Below are 15,756 nucleotides of genomic sequence, written 5' to 3' on the forward strand. Positions count from 1 at the left end.
CCACTCATGTTCCCTTTTCATGAGCTCTACTACCCAATATTCCTTGTTTGTGTGTGCTCACCTATTTGTGGTTGCAGGGGTTGAGTCATATCTCCTGGCCCCACCTCTTCAATGATTACTACTAGGTCCTCTCTCTCTACTCCATGATCTTTATCAAACCTCATCTTAAAACTATGTATGGTTCCTGTCTCCACTACATCACTTTCTAGGCTATTTCACTTCCTGAAAACTCTATGACTGAGGAAATACTTCCTAACATCCCTTTGACTCATAGGAGTCTTCAACTTCCAATTGTGACCCCTTGTTTCTGTGTCCCATCTCTGGAACATCCTGTCTTTGTCCACCTTGTGTGTGTGTGTGTGTGTGTGTGTGTGTGTATACTTACTTATATGTAGTTGCATCAGTTGAGGCACAACTCCTGGACTTGCTTCTTCACTGGTCGCTACTAGGTCCACTCTCTCCCAGCTTCAAGAGCCTTATTGTATCTCTTCTTAAAACTATATATGGATCGCATCTGTAACACTTCACTCTCCAAATAGTTCCAGTCCAGCTGTTCCTATTTTCCATCTCTGAAACATTCTGTTCCTGTTCACCCCATCAGTGCCTCTCAATATTTTGTATATCATTATCATATTTCCCCTAGTCCTCTAGTGTCATTAGTTTGAGTTCTCTTAATCTCTCCGCATAGGACATACCCCTTAGCTCTGGTGTAGTTCTGTAGAAAATTTCTGCACTTTCTGCAATTTCTTAATATGCTTAATCAGGTGTGGGTTCCATACTGGTGTTGCATACTCCAATACAGGCCTGACATACATGGTGTACAGTGTTGTGAATGACTCCTTACTTAGATGTTGAAAAGCTATTCTTACATTTGCCAAACACACATTTGCTGCAGCAGTTATTTGGTTGATGTGCACCTAAGGAATGTGCTTGGTATGATACTCACCCCAAGGTCCTTCTCGAGTGAGGTTTGCAGATTTTGACTCCTGAGCCTGTACTATGTTTGCGAGCAGGTGGGTGTTTTTTTTTGTGTGTGAATGTGTGCATGTGTGATACAAAAATCCTATGCAAAATAAGCAATAAAAATAACAGTAACCTTACAAGAAAACATGGATATATATTGAGGAAGCTGAGTAACACATGGATGATGGAATTTAATGTGGATAAATGCCATGTAACATTATTATTATTATTATATTCCCTTTGAATAGTGAACACTTATAAGTCATAAATAAGATACAGGAGGAAGAGAAAGAGGAAACAGAGGAAGAACAATGAATGAATGGTGGTGGAAGTGATGGAAGATAAAAAGAGAATGAGATTGTTATTCAAGAATACCTTTCTAAAACTTCTTCATATTCATTGACAGCAGTCTTAACTTGATCATCATCATGATTCTGTCGTGCCTCTTGAACCACCTTCGTGAGCTTCCGCAGTAATTCAATGTGACGTGATCCTAATTCATCAAATTTGCGATATGCTTCTGAGGGAGCAGTTTGTTGGGTAATCAGGGCATCCAGAAAGTCAAACAGGTGCTGAAATAAGACATATATTTAGCCAATGTTCCATATGATAAATTACAAACCTAGTCTAAACTTGGATTTTTATACAGTAGGGCCCCACTTATACAGCAGGTTAAGGTCCAGGCTACCACCGTAAAGTGGAAATTGCTGTAAAGTGGAATGCTCTTTTTTTCCCACTTATAAATGCCAGATAACAAGTTTACACTAACATATATTAAGTTAGCAATAGAACTTAGCATTAAAAACAATAAAAAAGTAAAATACACATTTTTTTTTTCAACAAACCGGCCGTATCCCACCAAGGCAGGGTGGCCCAAAAAGAAAAACAAAAGTTTCTCTTTTTAAATTTAGTAATTTATACAGGAGAAGGGGTTACTAGCCCCTTGCTCTCGGCATTTTAGTCACCTCTTACAACACGCATGGCTTACGGAGGAAGAATTCTGTTCCACTTCCCCATGGAGATAAAATACACATATAATATACTTATTACTTACCTTAAAATATTTGTAGTCTTAATGTAGGGTGAGATGAGTAGTACAGGTCTCCCTCAACATTTGTGAGGGTTAGGGGATCAAGAGCCTTGCGAATGTTGAAAAATCGCAAATGTTTGGTGCCCCAATATATTGTATTGAAATATAATACAATACTTCTTCCTTAACTTGTTGAACCATGAACAATCATAAAATACATGAAAACGTCATAAATTGTACTAAATACATACATGTTATGGTTTAATAACAGGTATGTTATTAAATACCACTGCCTCCACTTCCTCGACCACTGCGGGTCCCTACTACCCTCCCTCCGACCCCCCCAACTGGCAGCCAGCCCTCCTACCAGTGTGATGAGTGTTTTGTTTGTTCATTATTTACTATTAAACTACAGTATAAATAATGTAAACCCATTCATGACTGCATATTGGAATGACTATTCGGACAGGTATTGGACGGTGACATCATGTGTTGACTCTTGAACACAGCAAAGGATCAAACATTTCTGCTACTGCTAATAATAACAATAGTAGTAGTAGTAATAATACTACTACTACTAATAATAATAATTATAATAATAATAAATACGATAGAATTGAAGAAGGAAATTGTACAAAAATACGAAGTAGTGGTTGGCACATCGTCAGTGTGGCTTTGTTTATGCTGGAGTGAGCATTAGTCTCCGTGCTCTTCTAAACATTTCACAATAATTCATTGTGTTTGGTGCTTGTAGATTGAGTGCGACTGGAGTGGTAGAGGCAGTGGTTGGGGAAGCGGTTGAGGCATTGGGTGAGGCAGCGGTTGAGGCAGTGGGTGAGGCAGTGGTTGAGGCAATGGTAGAGGCAGTGTGTGAGGCAGTGTGTGAGGCAGTGCGTGAGGCAGTGCGTGAGGCAGTGCGTGAGGCAATGCGTGAGGCAGTGGGTGAGGCAGTGGTTGAGTCAGCAGTTGAGGCAATGGTAGAGGCAGTGGTTGAGGCAGTGGTTGAGGCAGTGGGTGAGGCAGTGGGTGAGGCAGTGGTTGAGGCAATGGTAGAGGCAGTGCATGAGGCAGTGGGTGAGGCAGTGGGTGAAACAATGGTTGAGGCAGTGGTTGAGGCAGTGGTCGAGGCAGTGGGTGAGGCAGTGGTTGAGGTAGTGGGTGAGGCAGCGGTTGAGGCACTGGTAGAGGCAGCGGTTGAGGCAATGGTAGAGGCAGCAGTTGAGGCAGTGGTATTTAATAACATGTTATAAATAATAATACATATTACTAATAACGTATTATTATTATTATTATTATTAATAACATGTATGTTATTAAATACCACTGCCTTGACCACTGCCTCACCCACTGCCTCAACCGCTGCCTCGACCACTGCCTCACCCACTGCCTCACCCACTGCCTCAACTGCTGCCTCACCCAATGCCTCAACCGCTTCCCCAACCACTGCCTCTACCACTCCAGTCGCACTCAATCTACAAGCACCAAACACAATGAATTATTGTGAAATGTTTGGAAGAGCACGGAGATTAATGCTCACTCCAGCATAAACAAAGCCACACTGACGATGTGTCAACCACTCCTTCGTATTTTTGTACAATTTTTTTCTTCAATTCTATCGTATTTATTATAATTATTATTATTATTATTATTACTACTACTATTGTTATTATTAGCAGTAGCAGAAATGTTTGATTCTTTGCTGTGTTCAAGAGTCAACACATGATGTCACCGTCCAATACTTGTCTGAATAGTCATTCCAATATGCAATCATGAATGGGTTTACATTATTTATACTGTAGTTTAATAGCAAATAATGAACAAACAAAACACTCACCACACTGGTGGGAGGGCTGGCTGCCAGTTGGGAGGGGTCAGAGGGAGGGTAGTAGGGACCTGCAGGTGGTGGGAAACTTAAATATGATTTGGCGGCTGGGAATTTGGCGGTTGGTAATTCACGAATGTGTGAAGCCCGCGAAAGTTGAAAACGTGAATGTTGAGGGAGACCTGTATTTATTGTAAGATATCAGGTGTGGTAGGTATGGTCACCAGCCAGGCCACCCACGCCCCTCCAACCCCACCAGAGGTGGAGGTGGGGTGGGGTGGGGTGGGAGCTGGTCTGGTTTTGGTTGATACACGTTCGTTCCTATGTCTGTAAATCTTATACCATAATACAAACACCTTACAATGTGTACAAGCTGTCTCCACGTTGGTAAAGTAGAATAAATAAAGAGCAACACTCCCATTCTCATGTAACACCATTTTTAGAAGAAATGATGCTCTGAGTGAAGGCATATGAAAGGAATAATTTTCTACAGTTATCCCCAGTAATATTATTGTGTACATTTTCTCTGGTGTTGAACTACAGAAAACGTTATTCTTTCCAACACCGACAAAACTGCAAAAACATCTCATATTTATGTTAATTTATTCTACTGTTGGGTGTATTTATCATGTTTATATGTTATGTAGCATGTTTATTATATAATTCTGAAAAAAATATCATAAAAGGATTAATGAAAATGACTATATTAACATAATATACAACATTTAATGTGCCTCAGAGTGATTATTATTGAGTATTATCATTATTAATATGGCATCCTCGAGACATAAGACACTCTTAGTGTACCTGCATGCCAGCACAGTGTGTAAGTTTACTTAGGTACAGGTACACATAAGTATAATTATCAGAGTATATATAAAATATGTTGTGTATCTTTATATGTTTATGCTTCTAGACTGTTGTATTCTGAGCACCTCTGCAAAAACAGTGATAATGTGCGAGTGTGGTGAAAGTGTTGAATGATGATGAAAGTATTTTCTTTTTGGGGATTTTCTTTCTTTTTTGGGTCACCCTGCCTCGGTGGGAGACGGCCGACTTTTTTAAAAAAAAAAAAAAAAAAAAAAAAAATATATAAAATATGAAATAACTTTAAAACACTTGAAATTTTGTGAAGTTTCCACACATAATGGACAGATGCGGAGCTCACAGAGAATGTAAACAAACTGGGTGGGGTGCGCCGTATTAGAAAGACAGACGGAGCTGTATAGCAAGTTTTGGTCATAATTTGAAATCACCATATTAGTGGAACACTGTTAGGCAAAATGCTGTAAAGCAGGGCCCTACTGTACTGAGTTGATGTCTTTCATAATGTAGTACTGTACAATTTAAATAACATTCTTTACATATATGAAAAAATTATGAATAATCATGTAACTCAATTTGTGACCTTGGCTTCTGACCCTGTGATCCTAAACAAATACAAATACATACAAACAATTTATTTCTTTTCTGCAGTATTAAGTAGTGTAGTTTATATGTAATAAAATATTGTTAGGTACAAAAGAAAGCCGCTAGCATGAGGTGCATTTCAGGCAGATTAATTCTAATGTTTAAATACAAAAGCATATACTGTACACATCTTTAGGTGGAATGGTAATGCCTTTCATATTTCAGACTGGTAGATCTATAATGTAAGGCTAGTCACATTTCCAATTTCTGGATCAGACATGAGGAACCAGCAAAACTGACAGGAAGTGAAGACAGCACCAAATCAATGTTCACAATTTAATGTTGCACTGCCTTTTCATAGCCTCAAGTCATAATTAAAAAAACATATGGTTGTTTGGGAAGATGGGCTGCTAATAAGATATTATATGACAGCAATTCTAATATTATATAGTTTTTTCTTTTCCTTTCAGCTAATTCATAAGCATCTTAACCGAAGTACTAATTATGCAAAAGGAAAGGTTAAATTACTGCACTCAACAAAGTCCTTTGTGAAAGACGAACTACTTAACTAGATACTGAAGCCTTTTTACATCTTTGTAAGACAACACAACTAGATTATGGAGTCAATGACAATCATAAATGAAATTATCAGAGCCTAGTGATAAAAGAAAATAGAATATGAATGAAATTAATAAATTACCGGTGTTAGGTATTTATAAGTGAGATGAGCATTTTCTGCAAGAACATCAGCTGCCAAGTGGTAATACTCATACTTGCAGTAGAGAAGGAGGAGGTTTCCAAAAGTTTCTGGAGGAAATGGATTTTGGCCCAAAAGAAATTGCAATTTCTCAAATCCTTCAGTTGGTTTCATTTCCATGTTCATCAAAGCCTGAGAGAAAAAAAAAAGATTATATTTGGCTTGAATGGATATATCTGATTATTTTTTACAAAATAAATATCTAAGCAATATCTAATAACTTATGCTTGTGAAGCCATCTCAAAATTGTTCAACAAGTCTATTGTTTGGAAACATAAACACATATGCAGTTTAATGTGATCCTTTATTGACAATGTTTCACCCACACAGTGGGCTTTTTCAAGTCACAAACAGATCTACCTGGGGTGGAAGGTACGGGAGCATTTATAGTCAGGTTCAGAATGTTGAGGTCAGGTGGAGAATGCTGCATCTGATGATCCACTGGTTTGGGTTATAGAGTCTTGGGTAGCTTGACAGGGGTATTGGACAAGTTGTGAGTAGACCTTCTGCAGTGTTCTATGTTCTTATATGGGATAGCGATGAAGAAGTTTCTTGGCAAGTGGTTCAGCTATGTTATAGAAGCCATTGTTCTGGTTGAAATTGTTGGTTATAGAGATAAGCGATGATTCCAGGATTCTTCGGTATTGAGTGTTGTCTTCTGTGGCGATAAGTCTTGAGTTTCTGTAGTTAATTAAATGGTTGTGTGAATTGCGATGTTGTACACAGGCATTCCTTGTATCGTCAGTCCTGCTTGCGTATTGGTGTTCTGAAATACGTGTTTGGAGGTCTCTTGATGTTTCGCCCACGTATAATTTGTTGCAGTCATTACAAGGGATTATGTATACCCCTGCAGAGGATGGAAGCTTGTCCTGTCTACTACTGGTGATGTCCTTGATGGTCGTGGTTGTGGAGGTAGATACTTGGAATGATGTATTGGAAAAGATGTTGGAAACATGTTTGGCAATGGAGTTGGTGGGGAATAAAGGATCACATTATAGGATCACAATAAAGGATCACATTAAACTGCATATGTGTTTATGTTTCCATATTGTTGGTATTTTATACCATTTATTTTCATCAAGTCTATTGTTTATTACTCTTCTCTGCACACTTATTCAAATGAATTTCATGCCTTCCATTCACAATTTCTTTCAATACTGACTGCTAAGTCAACACAGCAGGTATTTAGTAAAGGTATATCACTGTTTATCAGTCAACAGCTTAGTCTAATGATAAGCAATAACACATGTTTGGGAAAGATGCTCCATGTGATGCTCTTGTTAACCGTGTGTTGGTAAACATTATAAATAACAGTAATATTTTGATACTTCTAACTTCTCATCTCTGAGTAGGCATATCATTTTTAAACCTTCATTTCAAGTGTATATATAAACTGAGACTGTGTTAGAGTTTATAAAGATTTTATGGCTAAAGAATGCAGGTGTCCCTTGCTTTATGAAACACTTGCAGATGTGATTCAGAACCATTTATGTATTGTATGTAATGTGTATTCTGAATTATACCTGATTATGGAGTGTAACGGCATCAAGTTCTTCTTCTGAGCGTGGAGGCATGTCAGTCAGTGCTTCACGAGCAGCCTCGTCTACGTTGGAGAGAATCCAAACATGGTAAAATACGTATTTTGAAATGTTTAGAGAATATTACCATTCTCATTACAAAATTCTATTTAATTTTACTTGACACAAAAACTGGAGGGAATTACTTGAAGTATTCAGAATGCAGTACAGGTACTGTATATGCCAAACCTCTTCTTAGCATCCTGTATCTACTTCCTTATTAATCGCCCTTATTCACATACACTTTTAACCCAACCTTTATCTTAAGTTTCTGCTTGTAAGTGTATCACAATAGATCCTATAACTGGGGTTCCGGGGAGCCTCACTCATGCTAAAATTCACCTCGATAACCTCAGCTGGGTCCATTTTGTGCCTCATGCTCAGTGGGGGCCACTCTTTACTAATGCTCACTTGAGATATTTACTGGTTATAACCAACACCAGCTGGGAGCCTGTCACAGCACAGCACCCAAGTTAGCATTCAGAACATATCTGGGGAAGCAGAGGAATCCATGGAATCTCCAGGGGCCCCAGCAGAGAAATGCATCTTTCATCAAAATGTAATTTTCTGCTGAAAGACAACAGGAAATAATCAATCAAACAATATACAAACAGTACCCGAGAATGGAGGAAGCAACCATTGAATGCTGGTGGAACTCCAGGAGCAGGTTGTGCAGATTACAGTTCAGCCAAATGTTCCAATCTTGATACCCAATAATAGCATCTCTATACTTAGTGAAGCTAGCATCAGGGAGTGGGAGTGGTTGGCCAAGAGGTCCATGGAGTGAAATTAACACTGGTCATTGGATGCATATCCAAGTTAGATCGAATGATGACTGGAGTGCAGCACCCTGCTAGACTCCAAGCTGACATCAATCATAACTAGTAAACAACCTTAGTGAGTATAAGATACACAATGTACTGCTGGGACCTGAAGCAAGTTTAGCTGTGAATGAAGCATGATGTGTTTTAGGTGAGCCCCTGGTTATTGTTATTAGTAGTAGCAGTATTATTGACATTTTACTTACCTTACTAGCCATTTACCACCAAGGTAGGGTGACCCAAAAAAGAGGACACACATTCACTATCCTTCATTCTACTACTTCTACTACTACAACAACAACTACTACAACAACAACTACTACTACAACAACTACTACAACAACTACTACAACAACTACTACTACAACAATTACTACTACAACAACAACTACTACTAGTACAACTACTACTAGTACAACAACTACTACTAGTACAACAACTACTACTACTACAATAACTACTACTACTACAACTACTACTACTACAACAACTACTAATACTATTACAACAACTACCACTACAACAAATACTACTACTACAACAACTATAACTACTACAACTATTAGTAGTACACTTATACTGATTTACCATTCAGTATGGCCAAATGCTTAACTTTTTCCAGACATTGTGACTGCCAGGGAGCAAATAACAAACATGTGCTTTGGTGGAAAACAGCCAATGTATCAATAAATTTTTCCTCTACAACTATCACTTGGATGGAATGCACTGCATATGTAAAATCATCTTTGAAATCTATGACTAAACATAATAGCTCAATGCTTATGGAAAAATTAGCATTAATAAGCAAATCTTATAAACTTTAGATATGGAGAGAAACAAAAGTTTACAAATATCTTGGTTACTATTCAGGGGCAGTACCAAGGGAAATACATGGGGTCCCCCCTAAAAAATTTGCTCAGGCCCTCAATGATCTCCCAAATAAAATAATTAATAATAATAATAATAATAATAATAATAATAATAATAATAATAATACAATGTAGGTAGTAGGTTGGTAGACAGCAACTGCCCAGGGAGGTACTACTGTCCTGCCAAGTGAGTGTAAAACGGAATCCTGTAATTGTTTTACATGATGGTAAGATTGCTGGTGTCTTTTTTCTGTCCCTTAAACATGCAAGATTTCAGGTACATCTTGCTACTTCTGCTTACACTTAGGTCACACTACACATACATGTACAAGCATATATAAACACACCCCTCTGGGTTTTCTTCTATTTTCTTTCTAGTTCTTGTTCTTGTTTATTTCCTCTTATCTCCATGGGGAAGTGGAACAGAATTCTTCCTCCATAAGCCATGCGTGTTATAAGAGGCGACTAAAATACCGGGAGCAAGGGCCTAGTAACCCCTTCTTCTATATAAATTACTAAATTTAAAAAAGAGAAACTTTCATTTTTCTTTTTGGGCCATCCTGCCTTGATGGGATACAGTCAGTTTGTTGAAAAAAAAAAAACAACAACACAAGTAATGGTAATAATGATAATGAAAATGGAGATTCAAAACAAATCTAGCCTCTCCTTCCAACCAAATAACCACTCTTAAGACCCCCCATCCCAATATAGAAATTCTGGCCCTGCCCTGTTGTTATTTCAGTTTACTTGTAATAGATTCAGTGGTTCTAATCTTACAGCTGGAAAAATTAAAGAACTCTTATAAGCAAACAGAGGTGAATGACAGGTACAAGAACATATACCCTTGATGAACTTTTGTCCATGATTGTTCCTATTACTGTACAATACCACAACTGAATATTTATAAGGCAAACAGTATAATTAATAACAATAAGAAACAAATACTCACAATTTTTTAGCTGGTACTCTATAGCAGCTTTAAGATTAAATGCTTCGATGAGTGCAGTTTCGTGTAGTGTAAGTGTGTTACCAACACTACGCACCTCGATACCCTCAGTAGTCATGCCCACACTTAGTTCCGGATGCTCTCGAATACCACGCTCAATTATGTCAGCTAGAAAAACATCAGATAATGAAGTGCTTTAATATCTTGATTATGCTATTTACTCACCCCTGGATACTCTCGAATACCACGCTCAATTATGTCAACTAAAAAACATAAAATGATAAGGTGCTTTAATATCCTGATTATGATATTGCTCACTGCAAAGTCTGAAACTCATCTTCACACCCATATAACAGTACTCGTAGCAATATACTCTGATACATGCCCCTTTTTGCCTCCACTGATAATGTTCTTTGTCTCCACAGATGCCTCAATGTAATCCTGATGCTTGGTAACAGAAGTGTGCTGTACAAAATTTTTTTTTTTAATTCTTAGGGTCTCTTTGACAATGAGAAGCCCAGGGCAGTTGCTTAATTTGCCCTATTCTAAGGACACTACAGTACTGATTCTGGCAGTAATAACCACATGAAACTAAGACATGTATATACATAAAATATCCATACTCACCAATATTCTTCAGGGCAGGAGCAAAATACTTGAGGAGATAGTGGTACAGTGCAATGCAGCTCAATCTGCCCTACTTTAAGGGGACTACAGTACTGATTCTGGCAGTAATAATCACACGAAACTAGGGCATGAATATACTGGTAGGCCCCTGCTCTACAGTGCTTCGCTTTATGGCATTTCATGGTTTTCAGTTATACTCATTCTTCATTTATTCAGACTTCCTACAATAAATATAGTCACCACTCCCTATAAGCTAAGGATTAAAATATTTTAAGGTAAGTAATGTGTGTACTGTATATGCATTTTTTAGGCCTAGCTCTATTGTTCACTTAATATATGATAGTGTAAACATGTTATCAGGCTTTTATATGCATCTGAAAGTGAAAAAAAAGTTGTTTCACTTTATAGTGATTTTTGCTTCACAGCAATAGCCCGGAACCTAACCTTCTGTATAAGCAGAACCCTCCTGTTCATATATCCATACTCACCAATATGCTTCAGGGCAGGAGCAAAGTGCTTGAGACGATAGTGGCACAGTGCAATGTTGTATGACAAATGGGGCTGATATCCTGCCACTTGTAATGCACTGCTAAACTTTTGGCAGGCTTCTTCATACCGTCCTTCCTACATGCAACATGCAAACATTATCATATATTCAATTCATAAAATTCATGAGGAAATGTTTTAAGTTCTCTTAAAGCATTTAAAATATCTTGGTAACATGGTCACAAGTCTAGTAAGTTGGTATTTAGGCTTCACATATAAAGTTTAAACTTTTACATTGTTTCATAAATACTAGTAAATTATGCAGAATTTAACTTAGGATAAGCCAATAAAGTCAAACATGGCTTAAAATATTTTTATCAGGGTCCTAGTGCTATACAGTTACAGTTTTATATTTACACAAGCATATACTCTGTGTATATGTGTATGTGGGGAAGATGGTGACTGACAAAATTATTATATGGCTCAGAGTTCATGTGAAGGGGAAACACTTATTCAGTGCGAGGGTCTTGAAATGCTTGCTAGATAAGTTCTACCAGAATACAACAGCAAATAGGCTTTTAAATGGATGCCCGATAACTGCTTTTGCAAGGTTAGATTATGCCAACAATGATGGGTGCTGAAATTGTGTAATACATTTTCTATTCCTACTATAATTAAATGCTTTATAGTTAAATAGCAGAATGAAGAGACAATGTATGGAATATATTTTACTCTATAATGGTGATATGAGTGTGAAATGCAGTATCTGATGTAGACTCAATTTGTCCTGACCTCACCTTATACAGGAGACATCCGTGGTTGACTTCTGTGTCAGGGTCATCTGTGGGACACTGATCAACCAGGCTTTTGGCCCCTGGAAGGTCTTCTTCCCCATATTTGATGGCTGCTTGAAGCTTTGTGATGTGGCCAGCATACTCTGGTGCTTCTATCTGATGGGTCACTTTCATTGCCTCCTCATACAGACATGCCTTAAAGTGTATGAGAGCTACATTATAGTTTAGTATGCTTTTCCAGTAAGACTAATACAATATTTAATATGTTTGAGAAACTGAATAATATATACAGTGGACCCCCGCATAACGATTTTAATCCGTGCAAGAGGGGTAATTGTTATGCGAAATAATCGGTATGTGAATGAATTTTCCCCATAAGAAATAGTGGAAATAAAATTAATCCGTGCAAGACACCCAAAAGTATGAAAAAAAAATTTTTACCACATGAAATATACATTTTCCTACACACAAAGAGAAGGATACATGCACAATAGTAGAGTAGTACATGCACAGTATATATTGTGCATGTACTAGTCTACTAAATGAAGAATAAATGACACTTACCTTTATTGAAGATGCAGCAATGACTGATGAGACACTGTGTCCTGGGAGTGCCTTTTCCTCCTGAGTACTGTAGGTCCTGTTTGGCATTTTCTTCCAGAACATGCCTTATCACACTGTGTATGCCACTACGATTCTTAAATCTCTCAAACCAACCTTTGCTGGCTTTAAATTCACCAATATGAGCACTAGTTCCAGGCATTTTTCCCTGTTCACCTGGGTGTTAGTCGACTTGTGTGGGTTGCATCCTGGGAGACAAGATTAAGGACCCCAATGGAAATAAGTTAGACAGTCTTCGATGACACTGACTTTTTTGGGTTATCCTGGGTGGCAAATCCTCTGGGGTTAATTGTTTCTTGGTATTCTCAATAAGCCACACCAACAACGGTGCTACAGCAGCAGCAGCAGCTGACGGTGGTACAGCAGCAACAGACGATGCTACAGCAGCAGCAGACGACGCTACAGCAGCAGCAGCAGCTGACGGTGGTACAGCAGCAACAGACGATGCTACAGCAGCAGCAGACGATGCTACAGCAGCAGCAGACGATGCTACAGCAGCAGCAGCAGCAGACGATGCTACAGCAGCAGCAGACGATGCTACAGCAGCAGCAGCAGCAGACGATGCTACAGCAGCAGACGATGCTACAGCAGCAGCAGACGATGCTACAGCAGCAGCAGCAGCAGACGATGCTACAGCAGCAGCAGCAGCAGACGATGCTACAGCAGCAGCAGACGAGCACAGCAGCAGCAGACGATGCTACAGCAGCAGCAGACGATGCTACAGCAGCAGCATGCTACAGCAGCAGCAGAGCAGACGATGCTACAGCAGCAGCAGCAGCAGACGATGCTACAGCAGCAGCAGCAGCAGACGATGCTACAGCAGCAGCAGACGATGCTACAGCAGCAGACGATGCTACAGCAGCAGCTGACAGCAGCAGCTGGTCCAGCAGCACCAGACGATGTTACAGCAGCAGCAGACGATGCTACAGCAGCAGCAGCAGCAGACGATGCTACAGCAGCAGCAGCAGCTGACAGTGCAGCAGCAGCAGCAGCTGTACCACCAATAGTAGTGATGGTTGATTGGGGTTTATTATACAACCTGGCCAGCTCGGAGACACGCACTCCACTTTCATACTTATCAATGATCTTTTTCTTCATCTCTATTGTAATTCTCACCCTTATTGCTGTAGGGTTGGCACTAGAAGCTTTCTTGGGGCCCATGGTCACTTATTTTCCAGAAAAAGCACCGAAAACACTGTAATAATACGAAATATTCCGATTGTATGCTTGGATGTTACCGCGGAGGCTGGCTGGTAAACAATGCCACCGGTGGAACATGTGAGCGTGGCTCAGGCCGCACATTGGACGCGTCTCGGACGAAAATCGGTGAGCGGGTTTTTAAGCGGTATGTGAGGCAAAATTTTTGCGATTAAAGCAAGCGGTATGCGGATTAATCGCTATGTGATGCCATCGTTATGCAGGGGTCCACTGTACTTTATACTGAAACAGCCTCAGGTAGAAACCAAGATTTTCCCCCAAGTCTTTGTACAGCATTCTCTTCTCTAAGGCCATGGATTCTTAACTCTTTCAGGGTCCAGAGGCCAAATTTCGAAGGGTGCACCAGTGTCCAAGAATTTAAAAAAAAAAAATTGTGATTTTTTCTTATGAAATGGTAGAGAATCTTTTTCTGAAGGTAATAAAACAAAAAGTACGAAATTTTATGGAAAATTGACAAAATTATGCTCTCGCGAATTTTGATGCATCAGCGATATTTACGAATCGGTGATTTTGCTGACTTTGACTCCGATTTTAGGCCAATTACATTATTCCAGTCGACCAAATTCTTTACTATTTCACTAGTATTACTTCTATTTTATCGATTGAGCACAAGAAATCGCCCAGTCAACTGTTTCAACTACAAAATAAAGTGATCGGAAATTGGTAATTTGGCCAATTTAACACAAAGTTCAAAATATTCCAATTTCAAAATAGGGTCCAGAATAAACAATGCAGGCATTCCTGGCACTAAACTAACATTTCCTCTGCTCATTAGTTATGTTTTCAGGCTTTACAAATGAATTCCATTTTGATTTTTTATTCACATAATGAATTTTTATTCAAATAAAAAAATAGAAGATTTACTGTTATGCAATATTGTAATAATTGTATAAATATCATCATCACATTTGTGAATGTATATTAGACCCACCAGCTGGTATGTATTAGACGTGTGAGGTCGTTTGTTTACTCTTGAACATCGACAAAAATTTAACATTTCCGCTACTTTGAGCTCAGTTTCAAGCCATTTCCAGTACTAAAACCAATCAAAATCATCTCTACTTCTGTAATATATCTTCCATTCTATCAAATGAGACCAAGAAATTTCAAATACGTACAACTATAAAAAACATACGAAAAAACACTGCAAAGTCGCTGTTTTAATCGAAAATCACGGTCTCAGTTTTTTTTCTCTCATTATACACTGTGTGCTGCAGGATTTGTTTTATGTGGTGCACACTTACCACATAGATGTATTCTCTCATATCTAGGCCCAAATTTACCACTCGCAGCTTATCAGAGTGAGCTGAGCTCATGGTGTAGATCTATGGTTTGGACCCTGAACGTAAAGCCGTAGATCTACGGGACGGACCCTGAAAGGGTTAAAATAGTATTGGATGGGTGCTCCCTTTGTTAATCAAAATATCTTTGAATGTGATATAATATTTCTTGATTACAACTGTAGTAGGTTGGTAGACAGCAACTGGCCAGGGAGGTACTACTGTCCTGCCAAGTGAGTGTAAAACAAAAGCCTGTACTTGTTTTATATGATGGTAGGATTGCTGGTGTCTTTTCTCTGTCTCATAAACATGCAAGATTTCAGGTATGTCTTGCTACTTCTACTTACACTTAGGTCACACTACACATACATGTACAAGCATATATATACACATCCCTCTGGGTTTTCTTCTATTTTCTTACTAGTTCTTGTTGTTTATTTCCTCTTATCTCCATGGGAAGTGAAACAGAATTCTACCTCTGTAAGCCATGCGTGTCGTAAGAACATAAGAACATAAGAAAGGAGGAACACTGCAG

The 15,756-nt window shown here is 38.8% G+C and overlaps 2 protein-coding genes across 2 annotated transcripts in view; one reads left to right on the forward strand and one right to left on the reverse strand.

Annotated features, from left to right (window-relative positions):
• LOC128703687 (myb-like protein X) overlaps positions 1-5,932 on the forward strand; it is a 79,420-nt gene extending 73,488 nt beyond the window's left edge. The window contains exon 7 of the mRNA XM_070101254.1: positions 5,696-5,932. The gene's annotated coding sequence lies outside the window, so the exon portion shown is untranslated. The remainder of the gene's footprint in view (positions 1-5,695) is intronic.
• Positions 1-15,756, reverse strand: part of Ttc30 (tetratricopeptide repeat domain 30) — a 46,856-nt gene that overhangs the window by 19,260 nt on the left and 11,840 nt on the right. Inside the window, exons 4-9 of the mRNA XM_053798232.2 lie at positions 12,106-12,297; positions 11,311-11,446; positions 10,199-10,363; positions 7,506-7,585; positions 5,926-6,114; positions 1,339-1,535 (exon numbers count right to left, since the gene is read on the reverse strand). Coding sequence (XP_053654207.1) covers positions 1,339-1,535; positions 5,926-6,114; positions 7,506-7,585; positions 10,199-10,363; positions 11,311-11,446; positions 12,106-12,297 — 959 coding nt within the window. The remainder of the gene's footprint in view (positions 1-1,338; positions 1,536-5,925; positions 6,115-7,505; positions 7,586-10,198; positions 10,364-11,310; positions 11,447-12,105; positions 12,298-15,756) is intronic.

The sequence above is a fragment of the Cherax quadricarinatus genome, chromosome 76, assembly GCF_038502225.1.
Source record: "Cherax quadricarinatus isolate ZL_2023a chromosome 76, ASM3850222v1, whole genome shotgun sequence".
Classification (NCBI taxonomy): domain Eukaryota; kingdom Metazoa; phylum Arthropoda; class Malacostraca; order Decapoda; family Parastacidae; genus Cherax; species Cherax quadricarinatus.